Source organism: Jaculus jaculus, chromosome 5, assembly GCF_020740685.1.
Source record: "Jaculus jaculus isolate mJacJac1 chromosome 5, mJacJac1.mat.Y.cur, whole genome shotgun sequence".
Taxonomy (NCBI): domain Eukaryota; kingdom Metazoa; phylum Chordata; class Mammalia; order Rodentia; family Dipodidae; genus Jaculus; species Jaculus jaculus.
In genome coordinates this window covers 132,389,705-132,414,707 of record NC_059106.1, presented here as the reverse complement: position 1 = coordinate 132,414,707, position 25,003 = coordinate 132,389,705, and the positions used below count along the sequence as shown (strand labels likewise).

At 38.5% G+C, this 25,003-nt stretch overlaps 1 protein-coding gene across 1 annotated transcript in view; it reads left to right on the top strand.

The window, feature by feature from the left end:
* Positions 1-25,003, top strand: part of Tprg1 (tumor protein p63 regulated 1) — a 434,873-nt gene that overhangs the window by 351,380 nt on the left and 58,490 nt on the right. The window contains exon 5 of the mRNA XM_004654279.2: positions 10,927-11,103. Coding sequence (XP_004654336.2) covers positions 10,927-11,103 — 177 coding nt within the window. The remainder of the gene's footprint in view (positions 1-10,926; positions 11,104-25,003) is intronic.

Here is a 25,003-nt window from a genome sequence, read left to right as displayed (position 1 = left end):
TTCTTTTGAGGATTTACTGTGGTCTTGGCTGACTTCTGTAACCAAAGCTCTGTAACTAACACTGCACTAAGCAGATCTCTTTCCTTAAAAAATGAGACAATGGATGGGGGAGAAATGTGTTCTATACTCTATGCTCATGTTCTTCCCACTCTGCTGCTTCCTCAGCATGGGGTCTGCTCTTCCCACCAGCTTCTGATCAAGTGACTCAATTGAGGGCAGAGAAAATCCTCCAGGGGATGGACCTTTGATGAGCCCCTGGTTTGTTGTAGGAGGCTGGAGGTATTCAACAACTATTTAGTAGTTTTGTGTATAATAATGAAGGATGGGGTATACCAAGATTTTTTTTTAATTTTTGTGTAGCTTTAAAAATGTGTTCTTGGTGGTGCTGCAGAGAGAACCAAGTTGCCTTGTAGAATAGGAGAAATAAGTGAGTAGAGCAGCTTGATGGGACCTATATAGCTGGGATGGCTGTCAGAAGTGATGGTTTCTGGCATTGCCTCTGTCACTTTATGCTAGATTGATGCTACTTCATTGAGGTTTGCTGTCTTAAACTTCCTCTGTGGAGGAGGGAATTAAAGGATGCAGTGTGAAACATATCCATGTTTCATACTATGATTGTGCTGTCTGAGATCTGGCCTCTGTTTAAATCCCATCCCTGTCTCTTCCTTGTTCCCTTTAAAAAGAATAATGTATTTGTTTGCTTATTTTGAGAGAGGAGAGAGGAGAGAAAGAATGGCCACACCTGCACCTTCAGCCACTGTAAATGAACTCCAGATGCATGAACCACCTTGTGCATATGGCTTATGTGGGTACTGGGGAATTGAACTTGTGTCTAGGCTTTGCAAGCAAGCGTTTCGACCACTAATCCAAAGCTGCAGCCCTCCTTGTTTCCTTTGACTCTGTTGCTCTGTTTTACAACCTTGCTGAATCCCATCTCAAGGACTTTACAGAATCTCTTCACTTCACTTCGAGTGTTATCCCCACAGATATTCTCCTAAATCTTTTTATCCAGTACTCTATGCACATGTCTATTTAATTTCATCTGTGCACTTTCCTGAAAAACAAGTAAATTTGTTTAGTTCACCACCAAAGACCTAATGCCTGTGATATAATAGTTTTCAATAAACAATGGTGGGATCAGTAAAGAGAATTACTTCTGGTCTGCTTACTTGTTATTGCATATCTAAAGAAATACCTTCTTTATTCCACATAGTATAAAGTCCAATCACAAATCAATAAACATAAAACTTGATGTGGGCTATAATCCTGAGCTGCTTGCTTTCCTTGTGTGTTTTGATTTGTGCTCATATAGAAGATGCACGTGTTGCAGTTACCTTCTCACTGCGGGCATGAAACTCCCAACCGAAAGCAGCTTATGGGAGGAAAGGGTTTATTTTGCCTTAGAGACTTGAGGGGAAACTTTATGATGGCAGGGGGAAATGTGGCATGAGCAGAATCTGGACTTCACCTTCTGGCCGATATCAGGTGAACAACAGCAGTGGGAGAGTGAACTGAACACTGGCAGTAAGGATCCAGTTCCCAAACTGCCATCAGCTGGAGACCAAGCATTCAGAACATGAGTTTGTGGGGGAGGCCTAATTCAAGCCACCATGGCATTGTTAGCTTTTCTGGCCAGGATATCAGAATGGATGCAGAATGACTGCTTCCAATGGCTCTCTTGTGGAAACTAGTGTTTCCTGTTGGGTCCCAAGTCCTTATCTTCTAAGGTGTCCTATTTCAGTCACGTTCAAGGGAAAATTTTATACATTATCTATGGTCTATATTTTAAGTCAGAGTAACTTAAATATATTTATATATATTCCAGTGTAATGAAAATAAAAACATATATGCTACACAAATAGGCAAACATACAAAAACTTATGAGCATAGAATTAGTAACTAGTCATTTGGTAATTTTAGGAAATTATAGCAGGTTTTTTGTGTATCTGAACACTATTAATTGGCTTTAAATGCATTTCTCTTTAAATGCATTTACCTCAGTTATTCATTAATATATTCATTAGCTATAATCCATTGTAAATATTTTAAGGGATTGAAAAACTATCCCCCTCTTTAGTATTACTATATTGCTAGCCATTAGTAATTGAGCATTTTGTGCATGCTCTGCATTGTATTGTATTCTGTATATGCAGTATTTTGTATCTCTTGACAGGCTCTTAGATAATATGCTATTATTATCTTTACTTGCATTAATGTGTGAATGATGTCTCATAACAAATAAATAACTTTGGTATGATCATACAGCTAGTATCTGGCAGTGTTACATCTTCAACCCCAGACCTATGTGATAAAGAACTGGTCTCCGTATGATAGAAACCAGGCCACTGCTCAGAAATGCAGCACTTAAAAAGTGATATGATGAAGGTTTTGCTTATGGCTATAATACAATCTCTTACAGAACTTGATAAAATTCCTGGTCAAGTATAAATTATTTTAGGGAAAGGGACACAAAAAATAAATTTATATTCATCAGCCAGTTTCTCTTCAGCAAACTATCTTGGGACTGTGACATAATAGTAGTAGTTTCTTTGGTTTTAATTGTCTTGGTTTGTGAGAGTGGAAGCATTAATTTTAAGGTTGGATGAGTGCTACTTGGAAATACTGATCAATTCCAAAATAAAAGGTTGTATAAATGCACAAATCTTGCTATGTCACCTAAGAAATCTCCAGGACTAAGTTTAAAGGGCTTGTGACTCTGATTCCTAGAGCAGCTTATGGGAATGCTTGGTTTCTTACCATTCCACAATTCTTCCTTCTGCTCTGGATTATAGATGCCTTAACTCCCTCTCCATCCTGATGAATCATAACATTTGTGAACTTTATCCACCTTTTCTGAGCAACTTCATTTCCATGTATTTGTTTTCTAAAATTATTAATTTTAGGCCTAAAATTGATATAATTCTATATTAAAGTAATTCTCTCTTGATTATCTTTCAAAACTGTCTTTCAACACAATTTACTCAGGCTCTTGAGGTAGAACCTATCAGTTGTAATTGCAGTTCCATGACTTCTGGCTGTGTGACACTGAACAAGGTATTTAATGTCTTTATATTTTATCTTCTCATCTATAAAATGGGGGTGATGCTGCTACTACCTTCCTCACAGAGTTGATGGACGTCTACATGAGGCAATGCATGTGAAGTATGTGGAATCATCAAGTAAATGCCAATCATTAATCACACTTCCATTGTCCATTGTGCCAATATGCATCTTATTATTTATCACTTTATGCTATAATTCTTGATTTGCTAGTATTTATCTCCTGTTAGGTTATAAGATTAATAACAGACAGCATTAAAAATGCTTCATATGTCAGTGCATAGGAATATTAGCTATTCTTATACCAGTGCTCAGAAGTCATCACTGATTAACTGGAGAGATTTATTCACTTTCACTAATGTGTGGTGATTTGATAATGAGGAGAGCTCCAGGCCTTAAAGTAAAACTTCTCCTGGATTAATACTGGTTATGTTACTTACAGTAACTTAGACTCCTGACTGGTCAGTTTGGGCTGCAGTAATAGAATCTTATGTGCTGAATGACATAACCACCAGACACTTGTTTCCCACCTATTTGGAGATTGAGGGTCAAAGGTTAACATGCCACCTGATTGGTTGATTGATTCTTGGTAAAGGCCATTTTTCTGACCAGCAGAAGGTTAATTTTCATTTCATAATTATGGTACAGAAAGGAAACCCTAGTGTCTTCTCTTCATATATAAGGGATACATTCTACCAAGGGGGCTTTGCCCTCATGACCTGCTAATCCCATCACAGGGGAGGCACTTAACGTATCAACATAGGAATTGGGGAGGGATATAGGCATGCAGTACACAACTCCTTAGTGGGCCTTCATTTCCTCTTCTCTACTTGTCAATATTGGTCAGTGGAGATTAGAAGAAATTACATCGCACTTGGCATAGTGCTTGATCTCGAATAAGACCACCAATACTTGATATAATATTTTGTTTTAAGAAGACTCATATTGGGATGAGATATATGGGTATGGAAACATTTCAGCTGCCTTCGACATATATATAATATATATAATATCTCAGGAAATATTACTGCTATAGTCTTTATATGTTCAAAACACACAAAACTTGGTCTTCTAAAGAAAATCTGACTTCCTCTCCTAGCTAACTATAATAATACAATGACACTCATGGTGAGTCTTCCCTCACTTAGGAGAAATTGGCTTTTATATAAATTCATGCTTTGAGGTCTTTCCTATCTTCTTTTTAAGAGAATACTCTGTCTATCCTATGATAGGTACATATTGAAAAATTGTTGAAGAGATGAATAAATTCTCCCAGAGTTCATTCCTGATTTACCTTACAAAGAATCATTTGTACTTTGCAACTTGTGCTTTGCCAACATCATTGTTCTTCACAAAACAACAGGAATTGATAAGATAACCTTCTGCATCAAATAGATGACTGAGGCTCCATTACCTCATCCCTTCGGGCAGTGGGCAAGGAATCCTGAAGCAGCAGTTGCCCCAGTGGATTTGAGTCACCTGTTCAGTCATATCATACCTTTGCACACCATGTTCTTGTTGCCATATGTGCTTCCTCACAAGACACAGCTTGTGGGCACCTCTCCTCATGACTCCCAGGAAATACCATGGAGCCTGGTGCATGCCAGGCAGCACAGAATACTGGGGAGAGAGAAACAAATTACAAGTTTGGAGACCTGGGAACTGGGAAGGCTTGTGGCATTAGGTTTTTAGTAGAAAACTATTTATTTTGAGGGTCTTCTATTTTAAACAAATTGGAGAGGCTTAGGGAACAGGTAACCAAATGATTGGAAGAGATGTATGAGGGTCATTTAGCTAAATGTTTTACAAAACTCCACTTACCTCAAGGGGTGGAAAAAGCTTTGCTCTGATGCCACATATTTTTCATGTGTTTATGTTTGAACAGCAAACCGAAATTGGATTCTCTTCAGGGCCTGGAACCAGTGAGCGCTCAGGGAATATGTGTGGAATGAATGATGCAGTGTTTTCCTTCTGGGTTACTGACTGTGGGCTAGCCAAGATGCTGTCTTCTTTTGCAAGGGCTGCGTATGCCAAGAGTTTGAGGGCTACACAAAATATGATCTGTAGGTCACAAGTAGTATTCAGCATCATGAAAGATACCTTCACTGAGCAAGGTGATTGTGTGTGAGAGAGAGACAGAGAGAGAGAAAAGAGAGAGAGAGAGAGAGAGAGAGAGAGAGAGAGAGAGAGACAGAAATAGAGAGAGAGTTAGAAGAAAATCTGAGATAATTTCCAAAACGCACATTGATTTGACATTAAAAGAGCAACTGAAAGTCTTTCTGGGCGAGAGACCGGGCTGCTTGGAAAGCATCTGGGATGATTTGATTATCTGGATAGCCCGCAGTGGTCCCAGGAAACTTGCAGGCTTAGTCCAGCCTGTCATTGCTAGTTCGCTGTTGCCCTCTGCTGGTGGATCTCTTGTTACCAGGAAACTGCAGACAGGAGCGTGCATAGCTTTTCTTACCTGGGCTTCCAGGCTCCTTCCACAAGTGTTGATGTTGGTGCTGAGGAACAGTGATCAAAGAAGCCATGCCAGAGAGGATTGGCTGCTCCTCGGAGGGGTAGATCTGATGTTTTGATGTCTTCACTGCCTTCCCTCTTCGTTTGCTGACACCCTGTTGGCTTTCTACCTCTGTGCTGCCCAGCACAGAGTGAGGAGACTCAAATATGAATGAGGCATCCACTAGTTAGAGGAGCTTCCATTCAATATGTGTGGGGAGCAGTGAGTGGGACAAACAAGGAAACCTGTAGTATAGAGAGAACTGTAACAAGGGCCACGAAAGACTACACAGGCTTATGTGCCTGTAAAAGATGATATCTACTTGGAAGGTAAGGCCTCATGTAATAGAATTTAAACCAGGAACTACAAGAATGGGGATTTTTTTTTATTTTTAAAAAATATTTCATCATAAAGATGAAAAATGTACAGTATAAAAACAAAAACACACTGATAAATAGAAGCACAAAAAGAAAACTCAACTGAGAATCCACCCCACTGAAGTCATAATGGAGGCTAACTGTAGCAGTCAGACTCACGATGCTGGGATGAACGTCCACATCGGGCACAGTTATGGAGGAGGAGATTTATTGAAGCTTACAGATTCACAGGATGTTCCAAAATGGCAGAAGAAGCTGGCCTGCTTTCACAGGTTCAAGCAGAGGGAGAAAAAGCCACCAGCCACCAACCAAAAGAAAGCAAGCATGCTTTAGGACTCCAGGCAGAGCTCAAGCACTCTGTATATCTTCAGACTAGAATTCCAGATCCATCCCCACACCTTAAGGCTGGACTCTAGGATCCACCTACAGTGACACCTCTTCCAGACAGGTGGCTGTAGATCTAAATTACAAACTGTAGTAAAACTCCTTGATGGGTCCCATTCATTCAAACTGCCACATTAAATTTGGCTGCCAGCATATTGATATAACATTCTAACCTTGCTCTTGTTACAGAACCTGAGGAATACTAAAGGCCGTCTTTGTGTGTCTTCTGACTATTATAGTATACTGATTCCCGAAAGTTACTGATTACTTTTCTGAAGTGTATTATTGTATAGGGGAGTATTTAAATGTGTGAAACTGAGGCCTGGATTCCCCAAACAGCATGACACAAAGCATATTGGTTGCACCAAGCAAGCTCTATACATTCTTTACTAATTCCTTTCAGAAACTTTTTTCCTTTTTTTTTTTTTGGAAACTCAGAACTTTGGAGACCCAGTGATCACATCTAACTCTGTCTATAACAGAATACAGAGTACAGGAGGATAAAGGCATGACTTATATAATCACAGAAATAATTGTAAATTTTCATCTGGGATAAGTAAATACCATTAGGGAATGCATTATGGGTATGTAAGTGTATATTGGTAAAGAGGAGTCATAGAGGGCTGGGAAGCTGTGCTAGATGGAGGAGTGGTAAAGCTAATCTCTGCTGGAGATAAGAGAGGTTCCTGGAAGTACCAGAGGAACCCTGCCTCAACTGAGATGGATTATGAGGACAGATTTGAAAGATGTCCTCTGACCTCCACTTGTGTGCCTATTCTCACACATACTCACTTACACGCACACTCTCTTACACACACACACACACACACACACACACACACACACACACACAAGTAATAATAATAAGTAAGCAGAAACTCCATCCTGAGTGAGGCAGGGTACAGAGGTTGGAAACAATAGTATGTGTAGGTAAAGCAGATCCAGATGGTCAGTATGTCAGGCCTAGTAAGTAGATGATGACAATTGTGCAATCAAACAAGAATGGAGGGATGGAGAGATGGCTTGGTGGCTAAGGTGCTTGCCTGAAAAGCCAAAGGGCCTAGGTTAGATTCCCCAAGACCCATGGTGGAAAAGGTGGTGCATGCATCTGGAGTTCGTCTGCAGAGGCTAAAGGCCTGAGTGTGTGCCCATGCACACACTCTCTCTCTCAAATAAATAAAATTTTCAAAAACAGAATGCAAAACTGGGCCAGCATTTTTATGTGGTAGAAATGGGTCATTTGAATGACAATTTGGCACGTGAGGTTAAGAAATGTTTTGAGTAGAAGTTGACTACAAAGTCTCTAACTTGATAACTGGATAGAAAGTTCTTATCATATGTAGAAGTGGATGAGGTTGGGAGGTATGCATGTAGTCATGAGTGTCTGGGGGAAGAAGTTTGCCAGAGAGAACAGTTCCTGGAGTGGCATGTATAGTCACACGTGTTTCTTTAGAGATATGTTTACATTTACAAACACAGGTCTAAAGGTGGTGACACTGGGAAGAAAGCCACATTATGCCTGGATTTAGTATCTCAGTATTTGTTTCTGGTCCCAGTACTTGTGGTGATGTGTAAAACACTTAGCGTCTATAACAGTTACTTTCTCATTGCTGGGATAAAACACCTGACCAAACAAGAATAAAGGATTGATTTCAGGCTTACAATTTTGAGAAGGATCTTCATCATGGCAAAGGAGCATGGCTCACTTCATACACATTCACAAGATGACAGAGACATAGAAAAGAACAAGAGACACAGAGAGAAAGAAAGAGACATACAGACACACAAAGAGAGAGAACAGCTGTACATTCGGTGGGCTAAACTAATCAGCTCCAAGATCTGCTCCTAGCAACACACCTCCTCAAGCAAGGCTTCACCTCCCAAAGGTTCCATCAGGTGAAGACTAAGTAGGAAGCTTACTCATAAACACTTGAGGCTATAGGGGGCATCTTAAATCCAAACTGCCATAGTTTGCCATTTTAAGTGTCTATAAACTTTATTTTTCTTATCTTTTAATTTAAGTAGTCATATATGGTCTAAAGAATCAGATAACAGCAGTGAGTTTCAAGGACTTTGTAAATGCACAAGAGCTTCACAAACTCAATGTATTGTTGCTATGTATATTTCTGCATTTGTTGTTATTGCCATCCAAACTTCAAGGGTATTATTATCAGGAGTATGTAAATCAATGTCTTCATCATGAGTTCTTTAAGAACTAAGATGTGATTGAAGTCAAAATAAATATCTCACCTAGCAGCTAGAGATGGTGGCTCTGAACTATTTATAAGCCTGTGTGTTTATTGAGTTCAGACATGTAAATTATGTAGTCTGTGTCACCGCAGAGCACTCTGTGTTCCTAAAAAGAAGTCTCCTTTTTCCCGGAATCCTTTACCTTTTAAAATAAATCTCATTATGGAGTGCTGACATTTTCAGTAAAACCATTCAACCCAAAGCTGCAGTTTTCTTTTACAGACTTAAAAACAAGTCTGGTTTATTAGGCAGCAGTTTATAGCATACTGCTAAGTAGATTCAATCTATTTAGAGAAATGTATGTAGATATCTGATAAGACATTTCAGACTCCCCATCTCTTCCTGACTAAGATGGAAAAATGTTAAGCCAACTATCAAGAATTCTCTTTTTCTTGGTGGAGTAGGAGTTGAATGTTGCTATGTGTTAGTGTGGGTGGAAATCATAGAACCAAGATTTATACCATATCTCTTGGTTTCTAGGCTGTTACTTTCCACTGTAATCTAACTCTGTCTTCACATTCTCAAAGGATAACTGTGGATATAACCTGCTTCGGAGGGTTATGCTACTAAAGCTAACATTTTAAAATATACAGTGGCCGGCATGCAGTGGTCCCTCAGTCAATAAATTCAACCCCCTTTTCCTCCTTCTGTACCTCCTTCATCTTCATCTCCATTTTCCTTTCATGGTTCCTCTCTTCTTTCTCCCACTGATGAGACTCAGTTTCCTCTTACCTATCTTCAGACTACACTGACATGCAGAAGCAATATGTATATTAAGTCTCTGCAAGTCATAGAAATCAATAACTTTAAAGGCCTAACTAAACCCTTTCCTTTAGTCCTCTCTTGAAACTTATGAGGTATTTCATAAATACATTATCTAAGCTGTGGACACTTAAGACATCTAATTTTAGTGAATTCATATGTCATAAAACTGGGAGTTTACCCACATAGCCATATCATCCAATGGCTTCCAAAGTCATTATAATTGCCCTTATTTTATTCACTTAGCCAACATTTACTTAGTGTAGGTATGCCCACACACATTTTCTCACATGCAGGATTGACACTCAGCCTATACATCTTGGCGCTACCCTACCTTCTGTAAGACAGTAATCACTTTTGTTCGGTCAGTATCATTGCTAAATATGTGGTGTCTTATTTCTTCTTACAAACTATGTAGATATATGCAACAAAGAGAAAGTATCAGGATGCTTTAACAGGGAAAAATGATGAGCCGGATTTCTAAAGGAACTTAAGAAATCCAAGGCTTTATGGCCTAACTTGGACATTGGATAATCCCTCTGCTTTGAAATGGCTCTGGGCAGAGGTTAGACCATTCAGTAATCGAGTGTGTGTTAAGGATGTCAGATTAGATCCTAAGTCAAAAGGATGCGATGCACAACCTGAGGAAGGAAGCACTATTGTTCAGTCTTCATCTGAAGAACTTCACTGTGATTGTTGCACAGGAAATGATTGAGAGCAGGGCACACACATGAAACTGATTCTTTGTGGTGAGAATTCAGACATGAATTGGTCACAAATCAATGTTGTCAATATTTTATTAGAAAGCATGTAGTGAAGTAATTCTAATAAATCACAAAATATTATATCTTAAAGGCTGGGACAGTTCTTATGCTGCCTGGGAGTGAGATATTGAAGGCAAAGCTCATTGTCTTTTAATCAGAAGCCATTATTCTATTTCTTTATTGTTTTCTGTCAGACGAATTGTTAACTCACAGAATTTTCCATGTGTGCAGAGGAACACTCACTCTTCTGAGACAAATCAAATCAGTCAATGCTTATCTAGTGTCTATTTTGTCTTTGCTTCATCCAAACCCACTTCATTTGTTTGAGTATATTTTTTATCAAACGGATTTGGTAGGGCAAGGCTTAAATAGAGTTGGCCTACATTTAAGTTCCTGATTTATCTCCGCATAGCAATATGGTTTCTGGATTAGCTACTTGGTAGAGAGCAAATTTTGTGGAACAGACTGTTAGGATGAGGAGATATTTTTGTTGGGCTTGAAGGACAATATGATGCAGGTGGATTTCTTAGGAAGCAGGGAAGATGTGGAGAGGGATATGTCAGCTGCAGGCCCATAGAATTCTGGCTTGGTCATTCTCTAAATGGTCATTATCTGGATCTCTGTGGTGACAACACATTCTCCAGTCTTCTTCCATCTTCTCTTGCCCTTAGACATGGGACCTAACTGAGAGAAAAAGGGGCAGCATTGGGGATTTCTCAGTTCCTCCTCCTCTGAGGTGTTCAGTCTTCACTGGTATCTATGTTTTATGTTCCAGTGAATATTTGGAGAGCTATGCAATCAACTTCTCTTCTCTGTGATGATCCTACAGGATAGACCACTGGAACAATGAAAAGGAGAAAGTGTTGCTGCTCACAGACAAGATGCTCTTGATCTGCAAATATGACTTTATCATGCTCAGCTGCGTACAGACACAGAAGGTTCCCCTGAGTGCGGTGTGTCGAATCTGCCTGGGCAAGTTCACCTTCCCAGGGATGTCACTGGACAAGTGAGTACGATACTTTAGACCTGACAAGTCATGTAGTAGAGGTGAGCTATGAAAGGAACTCAATAACCAGGTCCATTCAGCAATGTAAGCTGGAGGAAATCAGAAGAGCAATCAAGTTCTATCAGGCAAACTCATTTATTGGACACCTAAGATAGAACTTTAATAAATTTGTATCCTAGTATGAGCACCTGACAAGTAAATATATGGTAGAAAGAGCTGTGAGTAAACAGAGGAAAAGTCCTTATACAATTCACATGGCAGATAATTAGAGAAGTTTTCCTGGAGTATCATAGGAGCCAGTATTTGTGACTGGGTAGGAGTCAGCCAGGTAAGAAGAAGATGTAACTGCCATTCCAGGTAAGAGCTGGGTCAGTAACTAAGTGGATAAATTCAGAAGAATTCAGTTTTCTTTCAAGGTTCAGATAGGTTTTATTAGAGTCCAATGTTTCAGTAAGGAGAGCTTTAAGAGAAGGGGAGCTTAAGGGAATGAAGAAAAATGTCACTTTTGCTCAAGGAGGAAAGGGGCACTGATATGACAGAGGAATTTTGGGGTGTCTCCAGATTGTTGTCTTATGACTTCGAAGAATTGACAGCCACAGACTAAAGGAAGGTCAAAGTTTTCAGGTTTTATTACATTATAAATAGAACTTAGGAGGAGGGAAGACAGAGCTCATGACCAGATAATTGTACTGCTGCTAGGTGAGACAGTATACATGACAGGAGGATTCCTGGGGCTCCCTGGCCAGTCATTCTAGCCTAACTAGTGAGCTTCAGGCCAATGAGAGACCCTGTTTCAAAAGAGATGGATGATGTTCCTGAGGATAAATCCTGAGGTTGTCTTGTGTTGTCCATTAAACATGTGGCCCTGGGACTGGCACATACGTAGAACTGAGAAATAGTTATAAGGAAGAAAGCACACCTTGAACCAGCAACTGGATTTATTTCTGCAAAATTTACCACATTTATAAAAATCAGGGGCTGGAAAGATTTCTCAGTTGTTAAAGGTGCTTGCTTGAAAGCCTGACAGCCTGGATTCAATCCTGAGTAATCAGGTGAAGCCAGGTGCACAGAGTGTGATACATGTGTCTGGAGTTTGAGGCATCCTTTCTTTCTACTCCAGACACTCAATCCAACATTTTCTCTACAGATGATAAAACTTTCTTTTCTAATTTTGAAGAAATGGTCTATAAATATAAAAGGATAAGTTTCTCCATCTGTATACAGTTATGTTTATATGTATGTCAAAGTCTTCATCAACACTCACATATTTATTACATAGTATTTTACCTAAAGAGAACACATTTCACACAATGTATTATCTCATATCCAATGACATGCTTTGGCTTTCTAGTATATCAACATTGATAGATCTATCTTTCTTTATTACTATTACTATCTATTCTTTACTACTCTAGAGTGGTAGAATTTAACTGTAACCTACTTATCTAGCACTCATTGGTGGATACTTATTTTTACCTGTACTGCTGCCAACAGTGTTCTGTTAAACATTCTTATTGTCTGAAGGACCCTGAATAATTGTGCAACTACATCTGTAGTGCAGAAATCCAAGAGTGGAATTCTTTGGTTAAAGTTATGTGAATTGCCTTCCAAATAGGAGATACTCATTGATGCTTCCATATATCAGGAGAGTAGCCTTTGCTACAAAATCTTAATAATAATGTGTTGAGAAACCTTCTTAGTTTACCAGAAAGACTGATTAAAGTATCAGTTGCAGGGGAAGGCTTAATTTATGTCACTAGAATTTGAATAAAGTTGAGTATATTTCTCATAAATTAGGAAGTCCTTTCAGTTTTTTTTGTAAATTGTTCGTGTGTGTGTGTGTGTGTGTGTGTGTGTGTGTGTTTTCATTTGGAGACCAGAGATTGACATCAGATACCTTTCTTAACTACTTTATGTCTAATCTTTGAGAGATGGTCTTTCACTGAAACTGGAGCTCAATGATTCAGCTAGATTATCTGTTCAGCAAGCCCTAGGAATCCCATTTCTGCCTCACTAGTATTGGTATTACAAGTGTGTTTAACATACCCAGCCTTTTACATGGGTGGAAGGGCTTTAAAACCAGGTTTTAATGCCTGCCTAGCAAGTACTTCATAATCTGATCAATCACTCCAGCCCCTAAGCTATTTTTCTTGGCCACAGCTCATATATTTTATATTAATATCAATATGTTATATTAACATAAATATGTTATATTAAGGCATTTGAATTTTTTCTTAATCATTTTAAGAGCTATTTACATAGCAAAGAATGCCATCTTTCCTCTGCCATACATGTTACAAACATTTTGTCCTTGTTTGTTATAACTCTCTTAATCATGATGCTACTTTCTGGCCTCGAATTTTTAAGTGCTACATTTTTGGGACTTCTAAATTTGTCTTTTTGAAAAACATATTATTCATACTGAAATCACAAAATAAATTTCTCTGTTTTCTTTTAGTGGTTTCTAAACATGCTTCTCCATTTAACTGTCATGTGAAAGTGGCTCATAAGTATCTTCATAAAAGATAGGTAACGGGCTAACTTTCTCAGTATATTGACTCTGAAATGCATCTGCATTGCATATGACTTTCCTTGTACATCTGTTTGTATTTCTACATTCTTCATTCCATTCCACTCATCTAAGTACAAAACAGTTTAAATTATTCTACTGGTTGCAGTTTTCCAATATATTAATGAGGATTTCTGTGTACATGGGTGTAACATGCCTAAGTCTATTGTTTGTGATGTTTACCCTGTCCTCATCAGGGTTCAATAACAACCAGCACAGACTATGCCATTATGGGGATTAAAACAAACAGGCAGTCTTATAAAGGCAAAATCCCTAAGGGTATGTGTTGTTCTACACCCTTAATCTTGTCAGCTGTGAGGCAGAGATTTCTATTTTGATTTGGATTCCATGTCTACCTGGATCAGGATCAGACCCTGCCCCCAATAGTTATTTGTTAATAGTTATTTGTTAATAGACAGTTAAATGGAGAAGCATGTTATTTGGATTGTGTCTCCATCATAAGACAAGTCAGGAAGTATTTTATCTTTTATTTGTTAAAAGGTGTTAGTCATGAGTAATGTAATCTCTCTTTTTTTTTTTTTTTTCCCCTTCAATGTGTGTTAGTGTCTATCAGGGAAATCTTGGCATTCCTTGGTGGGACAGCTTTTCATAATGAAGTTATTTTATAAATGTTGGTTAATTATATTTTTCTTGTTTGAGTTTGATAAATTGTGTCTTTCTAGAAAGGTGTTAAGCTTTGCTAAGTTGTATTCAGAAATATAGTTATTCATAGTATTCACTTGTGGCCCCTTCAATATTCATAAGATGTTTAGCAATCTCTTCCTGGTATCCTAATAATGGCAATGTGTACCCTCTGTTTTCTGGTCACCACATCTATGTTGGAGTTAAAAATAACATGTTTCAGACTTCCAGGTGAGATGGCAGCATAGGAGATTCGCCAAACCAGCCTAGGGAGGGATTTAAGCAAAACCACAGCAAAATATACTCTTCAGAAAAGTAAAGGAGTATAGGTTATCCTTAGACACAGCAGAGAAGCCAGAGAGACCAAGATCCACCAGAATGAAAGAAAATGGCCAGAATCCCACAGAGGCTCTTACTGTCCACTGATCCACAGGGTCCATACACCCACATGGCACTACCCCACCAGGTGTGCCAAGCAGTGGCAGCAGCAGAAACCAAACAAGGGCATCTTTCAACTTCTTCAGCCTTCTTGCAAAGTTAAGAAATCTGAAGGTAAGACAGCTGAGATCAACTAAGGAGCTACTGAAAGGGATACATGCAGAATTGTGTGAGCAGTTCCAGGAGTCTTCACTTTCCCACCCGCAACTATCAGAACTGCAAACCGCTGGCTTTCAGCCCCCAGTGGCAGTGCAGCCAGTACAACTGATCCGAACTCCAGCTCCACAGCATGACAGGGAATGGTGGGGATGGGCACTCAGCATTGGTGAGATTGGAAGCCACCCCAAAAGGTAATGAGGCTGGCTGACAAAAAAGAAAGAAAAAAAGAAACAGGTACATAGGTCTGCATTGGAAGAGTTAATCTCTGTATCTCTCTTCCCATGTCAGAGCAAGTTATGAGTAATTTTTGGTTGGCTTTAACATTTTCAAATAATCTGTACTTGGGGGTTGAATATTGTTGCCTTTGATGCTTTCTGATTTATAGGGCCTTTGTCTTTTGTTTCTGTCACTATTGGGGGCAGGGTCTGATCCTGCCTGTTTGTTTTAATCCCCATAATGGCATAGTCTGTGCTGGTTGTTATTGAATGTGTATACTGCTCAGTTGAAATTTAGAATTTGCCAGTAAATTGGTCTACCCAGTCCACTAGAATACTTGCTTAGGAAGCAAACTCCACACCTAGGATTACTTCTGCAGCTGGCTTGGGGTACAAGAGCTACACCTGGCACTTTAAACTCATATCCTGAAAGTATATGAAGGTAGATTGGCACATCTAAGAATACTGCAGATAAGTCAAAAACCCAAGCATCAAATCAATTCAGGATAGAAAAGTCACTACATCATAATATAAAAAATACAAAGAATCAAGACAATACAGTCCCACCAAAAATTATAAATCCATCAGAAATTATCACCAATGAGACTGTTTTAGATGATATGCTTGACAAAGATTTCAAGAAAAATTTTTGGATCTATACTCAAAGAAATCAAAGAATAAATGAGAGGAATCAAAAAGAAAATAAAGGAATTAAAGAAGAAAACAAACTCCTGGAAGAGAACACAGAAAACCAGCTTAATGAAATAAGGAGGTCATTAGAAGATATGAGTAAGGAAATAAAAATACTGAAGAAAAGCCAGGCTGAAATCCTAGCTCTGAAGAACACAGCCAGTCAAATAAAAAACTCAGTGGAAAGTCTCAACAGTAGAATGGATGAAGGAAAAAACAGAATATCTAAACTAGAAGACCAGGTGGCAGACCTAATACAGTCCAACAAAGAGAAAGACAAGCTAATAGGAAGGCATAAATGGGAATTTCAAGATAGCCACGACATTATGAAAAGATCAAACATAAGAACTCAGAAAATAATTGAAAGAGAAGAATTTCAATCCAGAGGCTCCAGAGGCTTAGTATGTGTTTTCAACAAAATCATAGAAGAAACATTTCCCCAAATTGGAAAAGACATTCCAATGCAGATACAAGAAGCTTTTAGAACACTAAACAGAAAAAAGCTGGAAATAACCTATCCTCACCATGTTATAATTAAACTACTAAACCCACAAACCCAGGGAAATATATTGGAGGCAGTTAGACAGAAAAAGCAAGTCACCTATAAAGGCAAGCCCATCAGAATAACTGCAGATTACTCAACAAAAACTTTAAAAACCAGAAGGTTTTGGAATGATGTATTTCAAGTTTGGAAAGATAACAACTATCAACCAAGATTACTTTATCCTGCAATGCTGTGTATCCAAATTGATGGAGAAATAAGGACATTAACAACAAAAACAGGCTAAAGGAATTTATGACAACTAAACCAGCTCTGCAGAAAATACTTGAAGGAATTCTTCATGCTGAAGAGAAAGCAAAAAGCACACAGGAGGAAATAGGAAAAATTGAACCACACTCAGATAACAGTTAAAAAAAGAAAGTAAAGGGGAAACAGGGAACACTACAAAATAAGAAGAATGGTAAGAATAAATACATCTTTCAATAACAACTCTTAGTATCAATGGCCTCAATACACCATCCAAAAGGTATAGGCTTGCAGACTGGATTAAAAGGCAGGATCCTGCCATTTGTTGCCTCTAGGAAACTCATCTCTCAATAAAAGATAGTCACTATCTTAGGGTAAAAGGATAGAAAACAGTATTTCGAGCAAACGGGCCTTGGAAACAAACAGGGGTTGCTATCTTAATATCTTACAGGACAGACTTCAAACAAACATTAGTGAGGAAAGATAAAGAAGGTCATTTTATACTGATTAAAGAACACTGCAATAGGAGGACATTATAATCCTAAACATATATGCATCTAATATGAGGGCTCCCAATTTTATCAAACACTATTAGACTTAAGATCACAGATAACACCAAACAAAATTATAGCAGGTGACTTCAGTACCCCACTCTCATCAATTGACAGGTCATCCCAGCAAAAAATAAACACAGAGACATCTGTAATAAATGATATCATGGACCAAATGGACCTAAAAGATATTTGCAAAACATTCCATCAAATGCTGAAGAATATACATTTTCTCAGCAGCACATGGAACATTCTCTAAAATAGACTATATATTAGGACACAGAGAAAATCTCAACCAATACAGGAGAATTGACATAATCACAATGGGATTAAACAGAAATCAGCAAGAAGAAAAGCTACAGAACATACAGAAATTCATGGGGACCAAAGAGTACACTGTCGAATGATCAGTGGGTCATTGAAAAAATCAAAAAGGAAATCAATAAATTCATAGAATCAAATGATGATGAGAATATAACATACCAAAACCTTTGGGACACAATGAAGACATTCCTAAGAGGGAAATTTATAGCTCTAAGTGCCCATATTAAGAAATTAGACAGTTCACAAGTAAACAATTTAATGCTTCAACTTAAGGCCTTGGAAAAAGAACAAGGCAACCCAAATATCAGTAGATGGGAAAAAAATAATAAAGATTAGGGCAGAAATTAATGAAATATAAGCCAAAACAATCCAATGTAACAAAGAGTTGGTTCTTTGAAAAGATAAGCAAGATTGACAAACCCTTAGCAAATCTGTCCAGAAGAGAGAGAGAAGAGAAAAAATAAAATTAGAGATGAGAAAGGCACCATTACAACAGATACCAAAGAAATTCAGAAAATTATAAGGACACACTTTAAGAATATGTGTGTGTGTGTGTGTGTGTGTGTGTGTGTGTGTGTGTTTGAAAATCTGAAAGAAATGGATTTTATTTTATTTTATTTACTTATTTATTTGAAAGGAGAGGGAGGGAAAGAGGCAGGTAGAGAGAAAGAGAGAATGGGCACGCCAGGGTATCCAGCCACTGAAAATGAACTCCAGACACGAGTCACCCTGTGCATCTGGCTTACAAGGGTCCTAGGGAATCAAATCTGGGTACTCTGGCTTTGCAAGCAAGTGCCTTAACTGCTAAGCCATTTCTCCAATCCACTATTGCTTTTTGTATGACTATTCATAAGATTAATTGATATATAGTTTTATATTATATGATAAACTTACAGATTTTGTAGCAAGGTTAGCCAGTTTTCTGAATTAAGCAGTAAAGTTCGTGATTTTTTTCAGGTGCAATGGCTTTATCTGTCACTCAGGGGTTTGCAATCTTTCATTCATGAGGAAATTTGTGTCTATTGATTCTAAGGGCTAAGGAGCACTACAACTTTCTTTTCTATATCTATGGCAATGGCATGCTTCTATTTTCCCCTTTTTCATGTTAAATTTCTGCCTCTTGTACCTTACTATAAAATTAGCTTTGCTCTGGCTTGTAAATATTCGTTATATTGAGAAAGCAAGAAGAAATGTGATTAGAACAACATCAAGAAAAGATTATTTTGTAAGCAATACCTTTAATCCTGTGTGAATTTTGATTAGCTTATAAATTTCAAAGTGCTGCCTTGCTGGAGTTTATTGTTCATAAATGAATGTTTCATTGATTATTTATCTATATTATTTTTTACTCCTTTGTTTTTGTTTATGCATAATGCAGTTTTCAGCATCCTCACCTGAAAGCAATTAGTTTATGGTTATTTTATTAGCTATATAAGCTTTATGTGTCAAATTTTTTCACCAAGTCACTTTTCAGGTATATAATGCACTTTTATTAGTAGATATACTTTGCTATTTTTGTTTTCTTATTGAAGCAAGAATAGATTGAAGTAACTTTTTTTTTTTTTTAATTGAGGACTTTTGTGGTGTGGTGGCTAGAGAGATGGCTTAGCAATTAAGGCACTTGCCAGTGAAGTCTAAGGACCCAGATTTGATTCCCTAGTACCTACGTAAGCCAGATGCACATGGTGGCACAATCATCTGGAGTTCATTTGCAGTGGCTAGAGGCCATGGTGTGCCCATTCTCTTCCTCTCTTCTTCCTTCCCTCCCTCTCTCTTTCTCAAATAAATAAATAAAAATAAAATATAAAAAATATTTCTAAAAATTGAGGTTTCACCCTTTAAAATTTTTATAATTTTCTAGCTTTATTACTTTGTGTTCAGAGAACATCTTTTATTTTTCTACTTTCTATAGTTTACTGCATAATTCACATTTAAATTGACACATCTTTATCAATTTTATAAATATTTGAAAGTGCTTTCTCTGTTTTAAGTTTGATAAATGATATTTATGCACACTCATTATGTGATTTGTCTTTTCTCTTTATTTATTTAGTAACTTTTTTTTGGATAATTGACCAAGTATGGTCTGATACTGAAGAATAGCATTTTCCTAGTACCATGATGGCTGCTTCACTTTCTCCAGATGATTCCATGGAGACTGATATTGTGCTATTTTATGTACAATTCTTTATACATGCTTGATATTGTTTTAATTGTGCAATGGTTTACTCAGTCCCTAAAACCCTCTTTAATTTCTTAATCTTTTTTTAGTTAAACTTTCTGAGTCTCTTTTATTTTGTATTTACATATAGCATATAATGAAGTTTTACTTAATAATCCAGCATATTTTTTTTAAATTTTTTTCAGTTAGTAAGATTAAACAATTAAATATGCTCACATAATAGTTTTTTGTTTTCAAGGCAGGGTCTTACTCTAGCTCAGGCTGACCTGGAATATACTATGTAGTCTCAGGCTGGCCTTGAACTCACAGAGATCCACCTGACTCTGTCTCCTGAGTACTGGGATTAAAGGCATGCGCCACCATGCCTGGCTACTCAAATAATAGTTTTGATCTTTGTTCTGCCATCTTGATATTTCACTATTGCATTTTATCTTAATTTTTTATTTATTAACAGATACACACACACACACACACACACACACACACACACGTGTATGGGCACACTAGGGTCTAATGCTGCTGAATATAGATGCCTGTCTGGCTTTATGTGGGTGGCTGGGGAATTGAACATGGGGCAGTGGGCTTTGTAAGCAGGCACCTTTAACCACTTAGCCATCTTCCCAGCTTCTATTATCGTATTTTAAAAATATATTACAATATTGGCTATATTTACTTTGTTTTTCATTTTGTGGATGTTTTCTTCAAGTATAGACTTGTACCTGTTTCTCTTTGTACTAATGACTCTAGCTATACCTGAACACAATATTCTTAGTTCCCTTTTAAAAAATCTTGTTTTATTATTAATCCCTAAATAAAAACCTATTTAAGCAAACATTCTACATTCCTCATCTTTATTTACTACTTCAACAACATTAATTTTTAAAATAAATTTTTCTTACAATCATTGTTATTTAGTATTTTAATAGTTATTTAATGGAAAAAAATGTTTCTGCTTAATGTGTATACTCTACTCCAAAGTGGATTAAACCTCCACAATGAAAGATGAGAAGTGTGAATATTTCTTCTATTCCCTAATTCACTCATCTTTTCTATCCCTTCTTTTATTAGTTCCATGAGACGTTTTCACTTTTATGGAATATTATATTTGATTTCCCATGAGCCATCCAATTATCACCACTGGGAGTTGATGGAATTCCAGCCCTCCTAATTAAGCTGTATGGGGTTATGCACATTTGCATCCTGTGGTTAGAGGGAGAAAGGCGGTTCCAGAAGCCAGCTGCTGTACGTGTTACAGGGCTTCCTCTGTGCACTGAGGGGGTGATGCAGGGGAGCTTGCTGAGCAGAACTTACATGTTAGTGTACTAGTTAGGAGTTTGGTCCTGGCTTCCATTCCCACTTTTACAGCTGCTAACTCATCCTGTTCTTCAGTGGTGTAGCTAATGGAAACTTGCTCAAAGTCTAGTAAATCACCTCCCATCCATGCTCCTGTAAGCAATCTTAATTTAACTCACCATTAAAAAAGTCGGTGGGGGGGGGGCAAAAATAGGATGAGGATTGAGGTGAAAAGCAATTTTAGTAGGAGGGAGTGAGTATAGGAGAGAGTAATTGGGTGAAATAAGATCAAAACGCATTATATACATGTATGAGAATTTCAAAAATTAATTTTTTTAAAAGGTGGCATTTGTAGTCATCTTGCCTCATTAACAGTCTTGGTGTCAGGTTCTAATGACATGATACAAAAGCACTTTGTAGCATGCCTCACAGTTATCAAGTGCTAACAAGCTCTAACTTTCTTCCAGATTAAAGCTTTTGTTAACAGGGAACTAAATAGATTAATTTGATCATTATCATTACTTCCAACTGAGTCTACCCTTCTCAGGCATAGAAATCACAGTTATAAGGTCAGAGGTAAGGCAGCAGCAGGTAGAGTAGGAGGTGCAAGGGAAAACCAGGTGCTAAAGAAAATGACAAAGGGAGTCCAGAGAAAAGCTGGAGTGGATTCCTCCCCTAGAGCATTCAGTGACTGGGCACTGGGCCCTTCTGACTCTTGCTGGTAATGCTCACATTGTTTGTGACAGCTGGCCTTCAGTACTCAGCAATATGCAGGACTGAATGGCTGCATTTTGTAGATAGAAAAAGTGAGAGATTTTGGGATCCAGGCACCATGAGTATAAGAGCTATATCTGCTGTCTTTTCTCTTCCAAACTTAGCTTTCCTCCCTTCTCCTTCCTCTCTGCTCTCATCTCTTTCCTCTTTTTCCTAATCTGTATTTTTAAAGATTGTGTTATTTGATTTCCTTGTTTTTATTCTTAATCTCTCTCCCTCTCTTTCTGTCTCTCTCTCTCTCTCTCTCTACCTCTGGGTGAGGACAAACTTCTCCTTTAAAAAAAAAAATATTTTGTTTATTTGAGAGAGGGAGAGAGAGAGAGGCCAAGAGAAAGAGAGAGAGAATGGTGTATCAGGGCCTCCAGCCACTGCAAACAAACCCCAGACACATGCACCACCTTGTGTAGCTGGCTTACGTGGGTCCTGGGGAGTTGAACCTGGGTCCTCTGGCTTTGCAGGCAAGTGCCTTAACCACTAAGCCATTTCCCCAGCCCAAACTTCTCCTTTTACTGGAACTTTGGCTTCTCTTAAGCCATGAAGAAACCTGTCAGAATGCTGTAGAACAGATGCCAAAGCATCCCACTGTGGGTACTTACAAAATAGATGTTTTCTTTTGTTTTGCTTGCCTTTGGCATAAGGTGAAAGGAAGGGATGTAGGCAAGTGACAGCTAAAGCCTATGGCTCATTCAGTTGTGAAATAAGGCAGACTCTCTAATCATGTTAGATTAGAGCATTGATCAGACACAAAACCTGGAAGGACTGGAAGAGCTGGTTTACCCTCCCGAGGAACTAGTTGCCAGTAGGCATATTTTGTTAGAATTCCTTATCTGAGATTGGGAACCTTAAATTTTATTTCTATAATAATTGGGTACCTTCTAAGATTTTTCTTAAAAAGGGAATTTCCAGGGCTGAAGAGATGGCTTAGCAGGTAAGGCATTTGCCCGCAAAGCATAAGGACCCATATTTGATTCCCCAGATCCCACATTAGCCAGATGCACAAAGTGACGCCATGTGCAAGGTTGCACATGTGCACAAGGTGGCAGACATGTCTGGAGTTTGAATACATCTGGCTGGAGGCTGTAGTGTACTAATATTCTCTCTCTCATATAAAAGGACAGTCTGCTGGGTTTGCTTTAAAAACATGAGTTTTCATAATCTTGCAGTGCTATAGCCTGCCAGAGAGGTACATGAAGGAGGGGAGACTGGGCTCTGACTACAGGGGCAAAGTCATGAGCACTCCTACCCACACCATTTGCTTGACATATCAATTTGGACAAATCACTTTTTGTGTTGTTTTGTTTCTGAGACAAGGTCTTGGTGTTTAACCGAGGCTAGCCTCAAACAAGCCATCCCACAGCCCCATCCCCCGAGCGCTGGGCTGCAGGAGTGTGCCACCACCCTTACTGTGCACTTCAGTGTCCATCCCATAAAATACGGGTAAGAAAACTTTACTCGGCCTAACTCGCAGGGTCACGGTAGGTTAAAGTGATGGATGTGAAAGTGTTTTGTGAATTGTAAACCACTGAAATAGGTTTTCATTTAAAGATTCAAAGAGGCCACATTTACTTTCACCTCTCCCACTTTAAAGCATGTGATCCCAAGGGATCGTAACTGGAAAAGATAGAGATGAGTCGTCAACTTGATGTGGGAATTTGGGGTGTCTTTGAGAGTGTCAGAGCCTTATCTCTGCTCTTGAGTGGGCAGTCACTCAGGAGCTGGCCGGAAACTCAACAGTCTTGCAAAGTTCGCGCTGAGTCAGTGGCCTCATAGGTCCTTGTCTTATGAATGTCAATGAATGAAATCCATGGTCCAGAGCACAAAATTTTGAAAGATTTTTAAAAATATTTTATTTATCTACTTATTTGCAAGGAGAGAGAGAGAGAGAAGAGAGACAGACAGAGAGAATAGGTGCACCAGGGCCTCCTGCTGCTGCAAGACAGAAGCATGCACTACCTTTCATATCTGGCTTTATGTGAGTACTAGGGAATCAAATTTGGGTCACTGGGTGTTGTAGAGAAATGCCTTAACTGATGAGCCATATCTGCAGCCCTAAAAGACTTTTTTAAATAGGTAAAGCTTAGAGTTAAGATCAGGAAACATTAGATGTTAAGAGAAGAAAAGAAATACAGAAAAAAAAAAAAAAAAACAGGGCTTCTGCCCAGTTGGGCGGGAGTAGGGCTCTTAGAAAATGGGAAAGCCCACCCAGAGACCAAGACTAGGGGTCTTTATGGGACTAGTTAGTCTAGCCCAGACCAGTCTAGTTGGGGTATCAAGACTTTGGGAAAGGGAAGTCTTCCCAGGACTCTCAATTCTCCAGGAAGAGTGTAAACTTCTGTTCTCAGATATGAGCAATCACCTTCCTAGGGAAAGGAGAACTCCTCTAGGGGAGAAAAGGTAAGAAAATGACAGCCTCCCTTTGACATTTATGACTTCTAGCAAAGTTCCATGGTCCAGGTTATCCCTCTATAGGTTCAAACATATTCCTGGTTTCTACTTTTGGGGAAGGCGGGTGTTACTTCTAACCTGCCTCCAAACGATGGGCCCACTCCTAGAGACCAGTGTCTCCTGTCTCCCATTCCTCCCCGCTTTGTGATACATGGGGTTCTTACTCGTCTTCAAGTGCACTGGGACATCTGAAGATAAAGGAAACTATTTCTTAAGCTCTGTTCTGATCTGAACTGTGTAACACCCACATCTGCCTCTAGGTTGACCTGGGGAAGTTGCTTGCATCTGTGCCTCAATCTCATCATTTGCAAACAAATGGCAGAATGTAATTATATCTAGCTCCTAGGTCTGCCTTGAGAAGTCAATGAGATGTTGCATCTCCAGTGCTTTAGAACAAGTAAGCTCTTGAACTATGCACGTTAGTGTACAAAAATCTTTGGAAGGAAGACCCTGCTTTTGCCTTGAGGGTCATTGCCCTGACCAGCTTTCTTGATATGTCTCTTCTCATTACTGAATCTCATTTGGATGAACTGATAGTCTCTAAGGTCTTTTTTTTTTTTGCCTTTTTTTCTTTTGTATTGAAACCCTATTCATGTGAGGCACTCTATTGGTAGAGAAATTTTCCAGAAGTCATTCTTAGAGAACTAAAAGATTTTACCTAATCAATTCCTCCTGTGAAAAAGTATCTTTAAAGAGGTTTTCTACTTGAAAATATTGTGGCTGCTACATTGCTATGCCAACAAAAGCAGAGTGAGAGTGGTGGGAGGTGGGGCAAGAAATGCCTTCCCTGAAAGAGTGTGCATTGCACATATCTCTCAGAGCCATTTTATTTGCAATCTACAAAACATGGGGAGACACCATGTGGCAGAA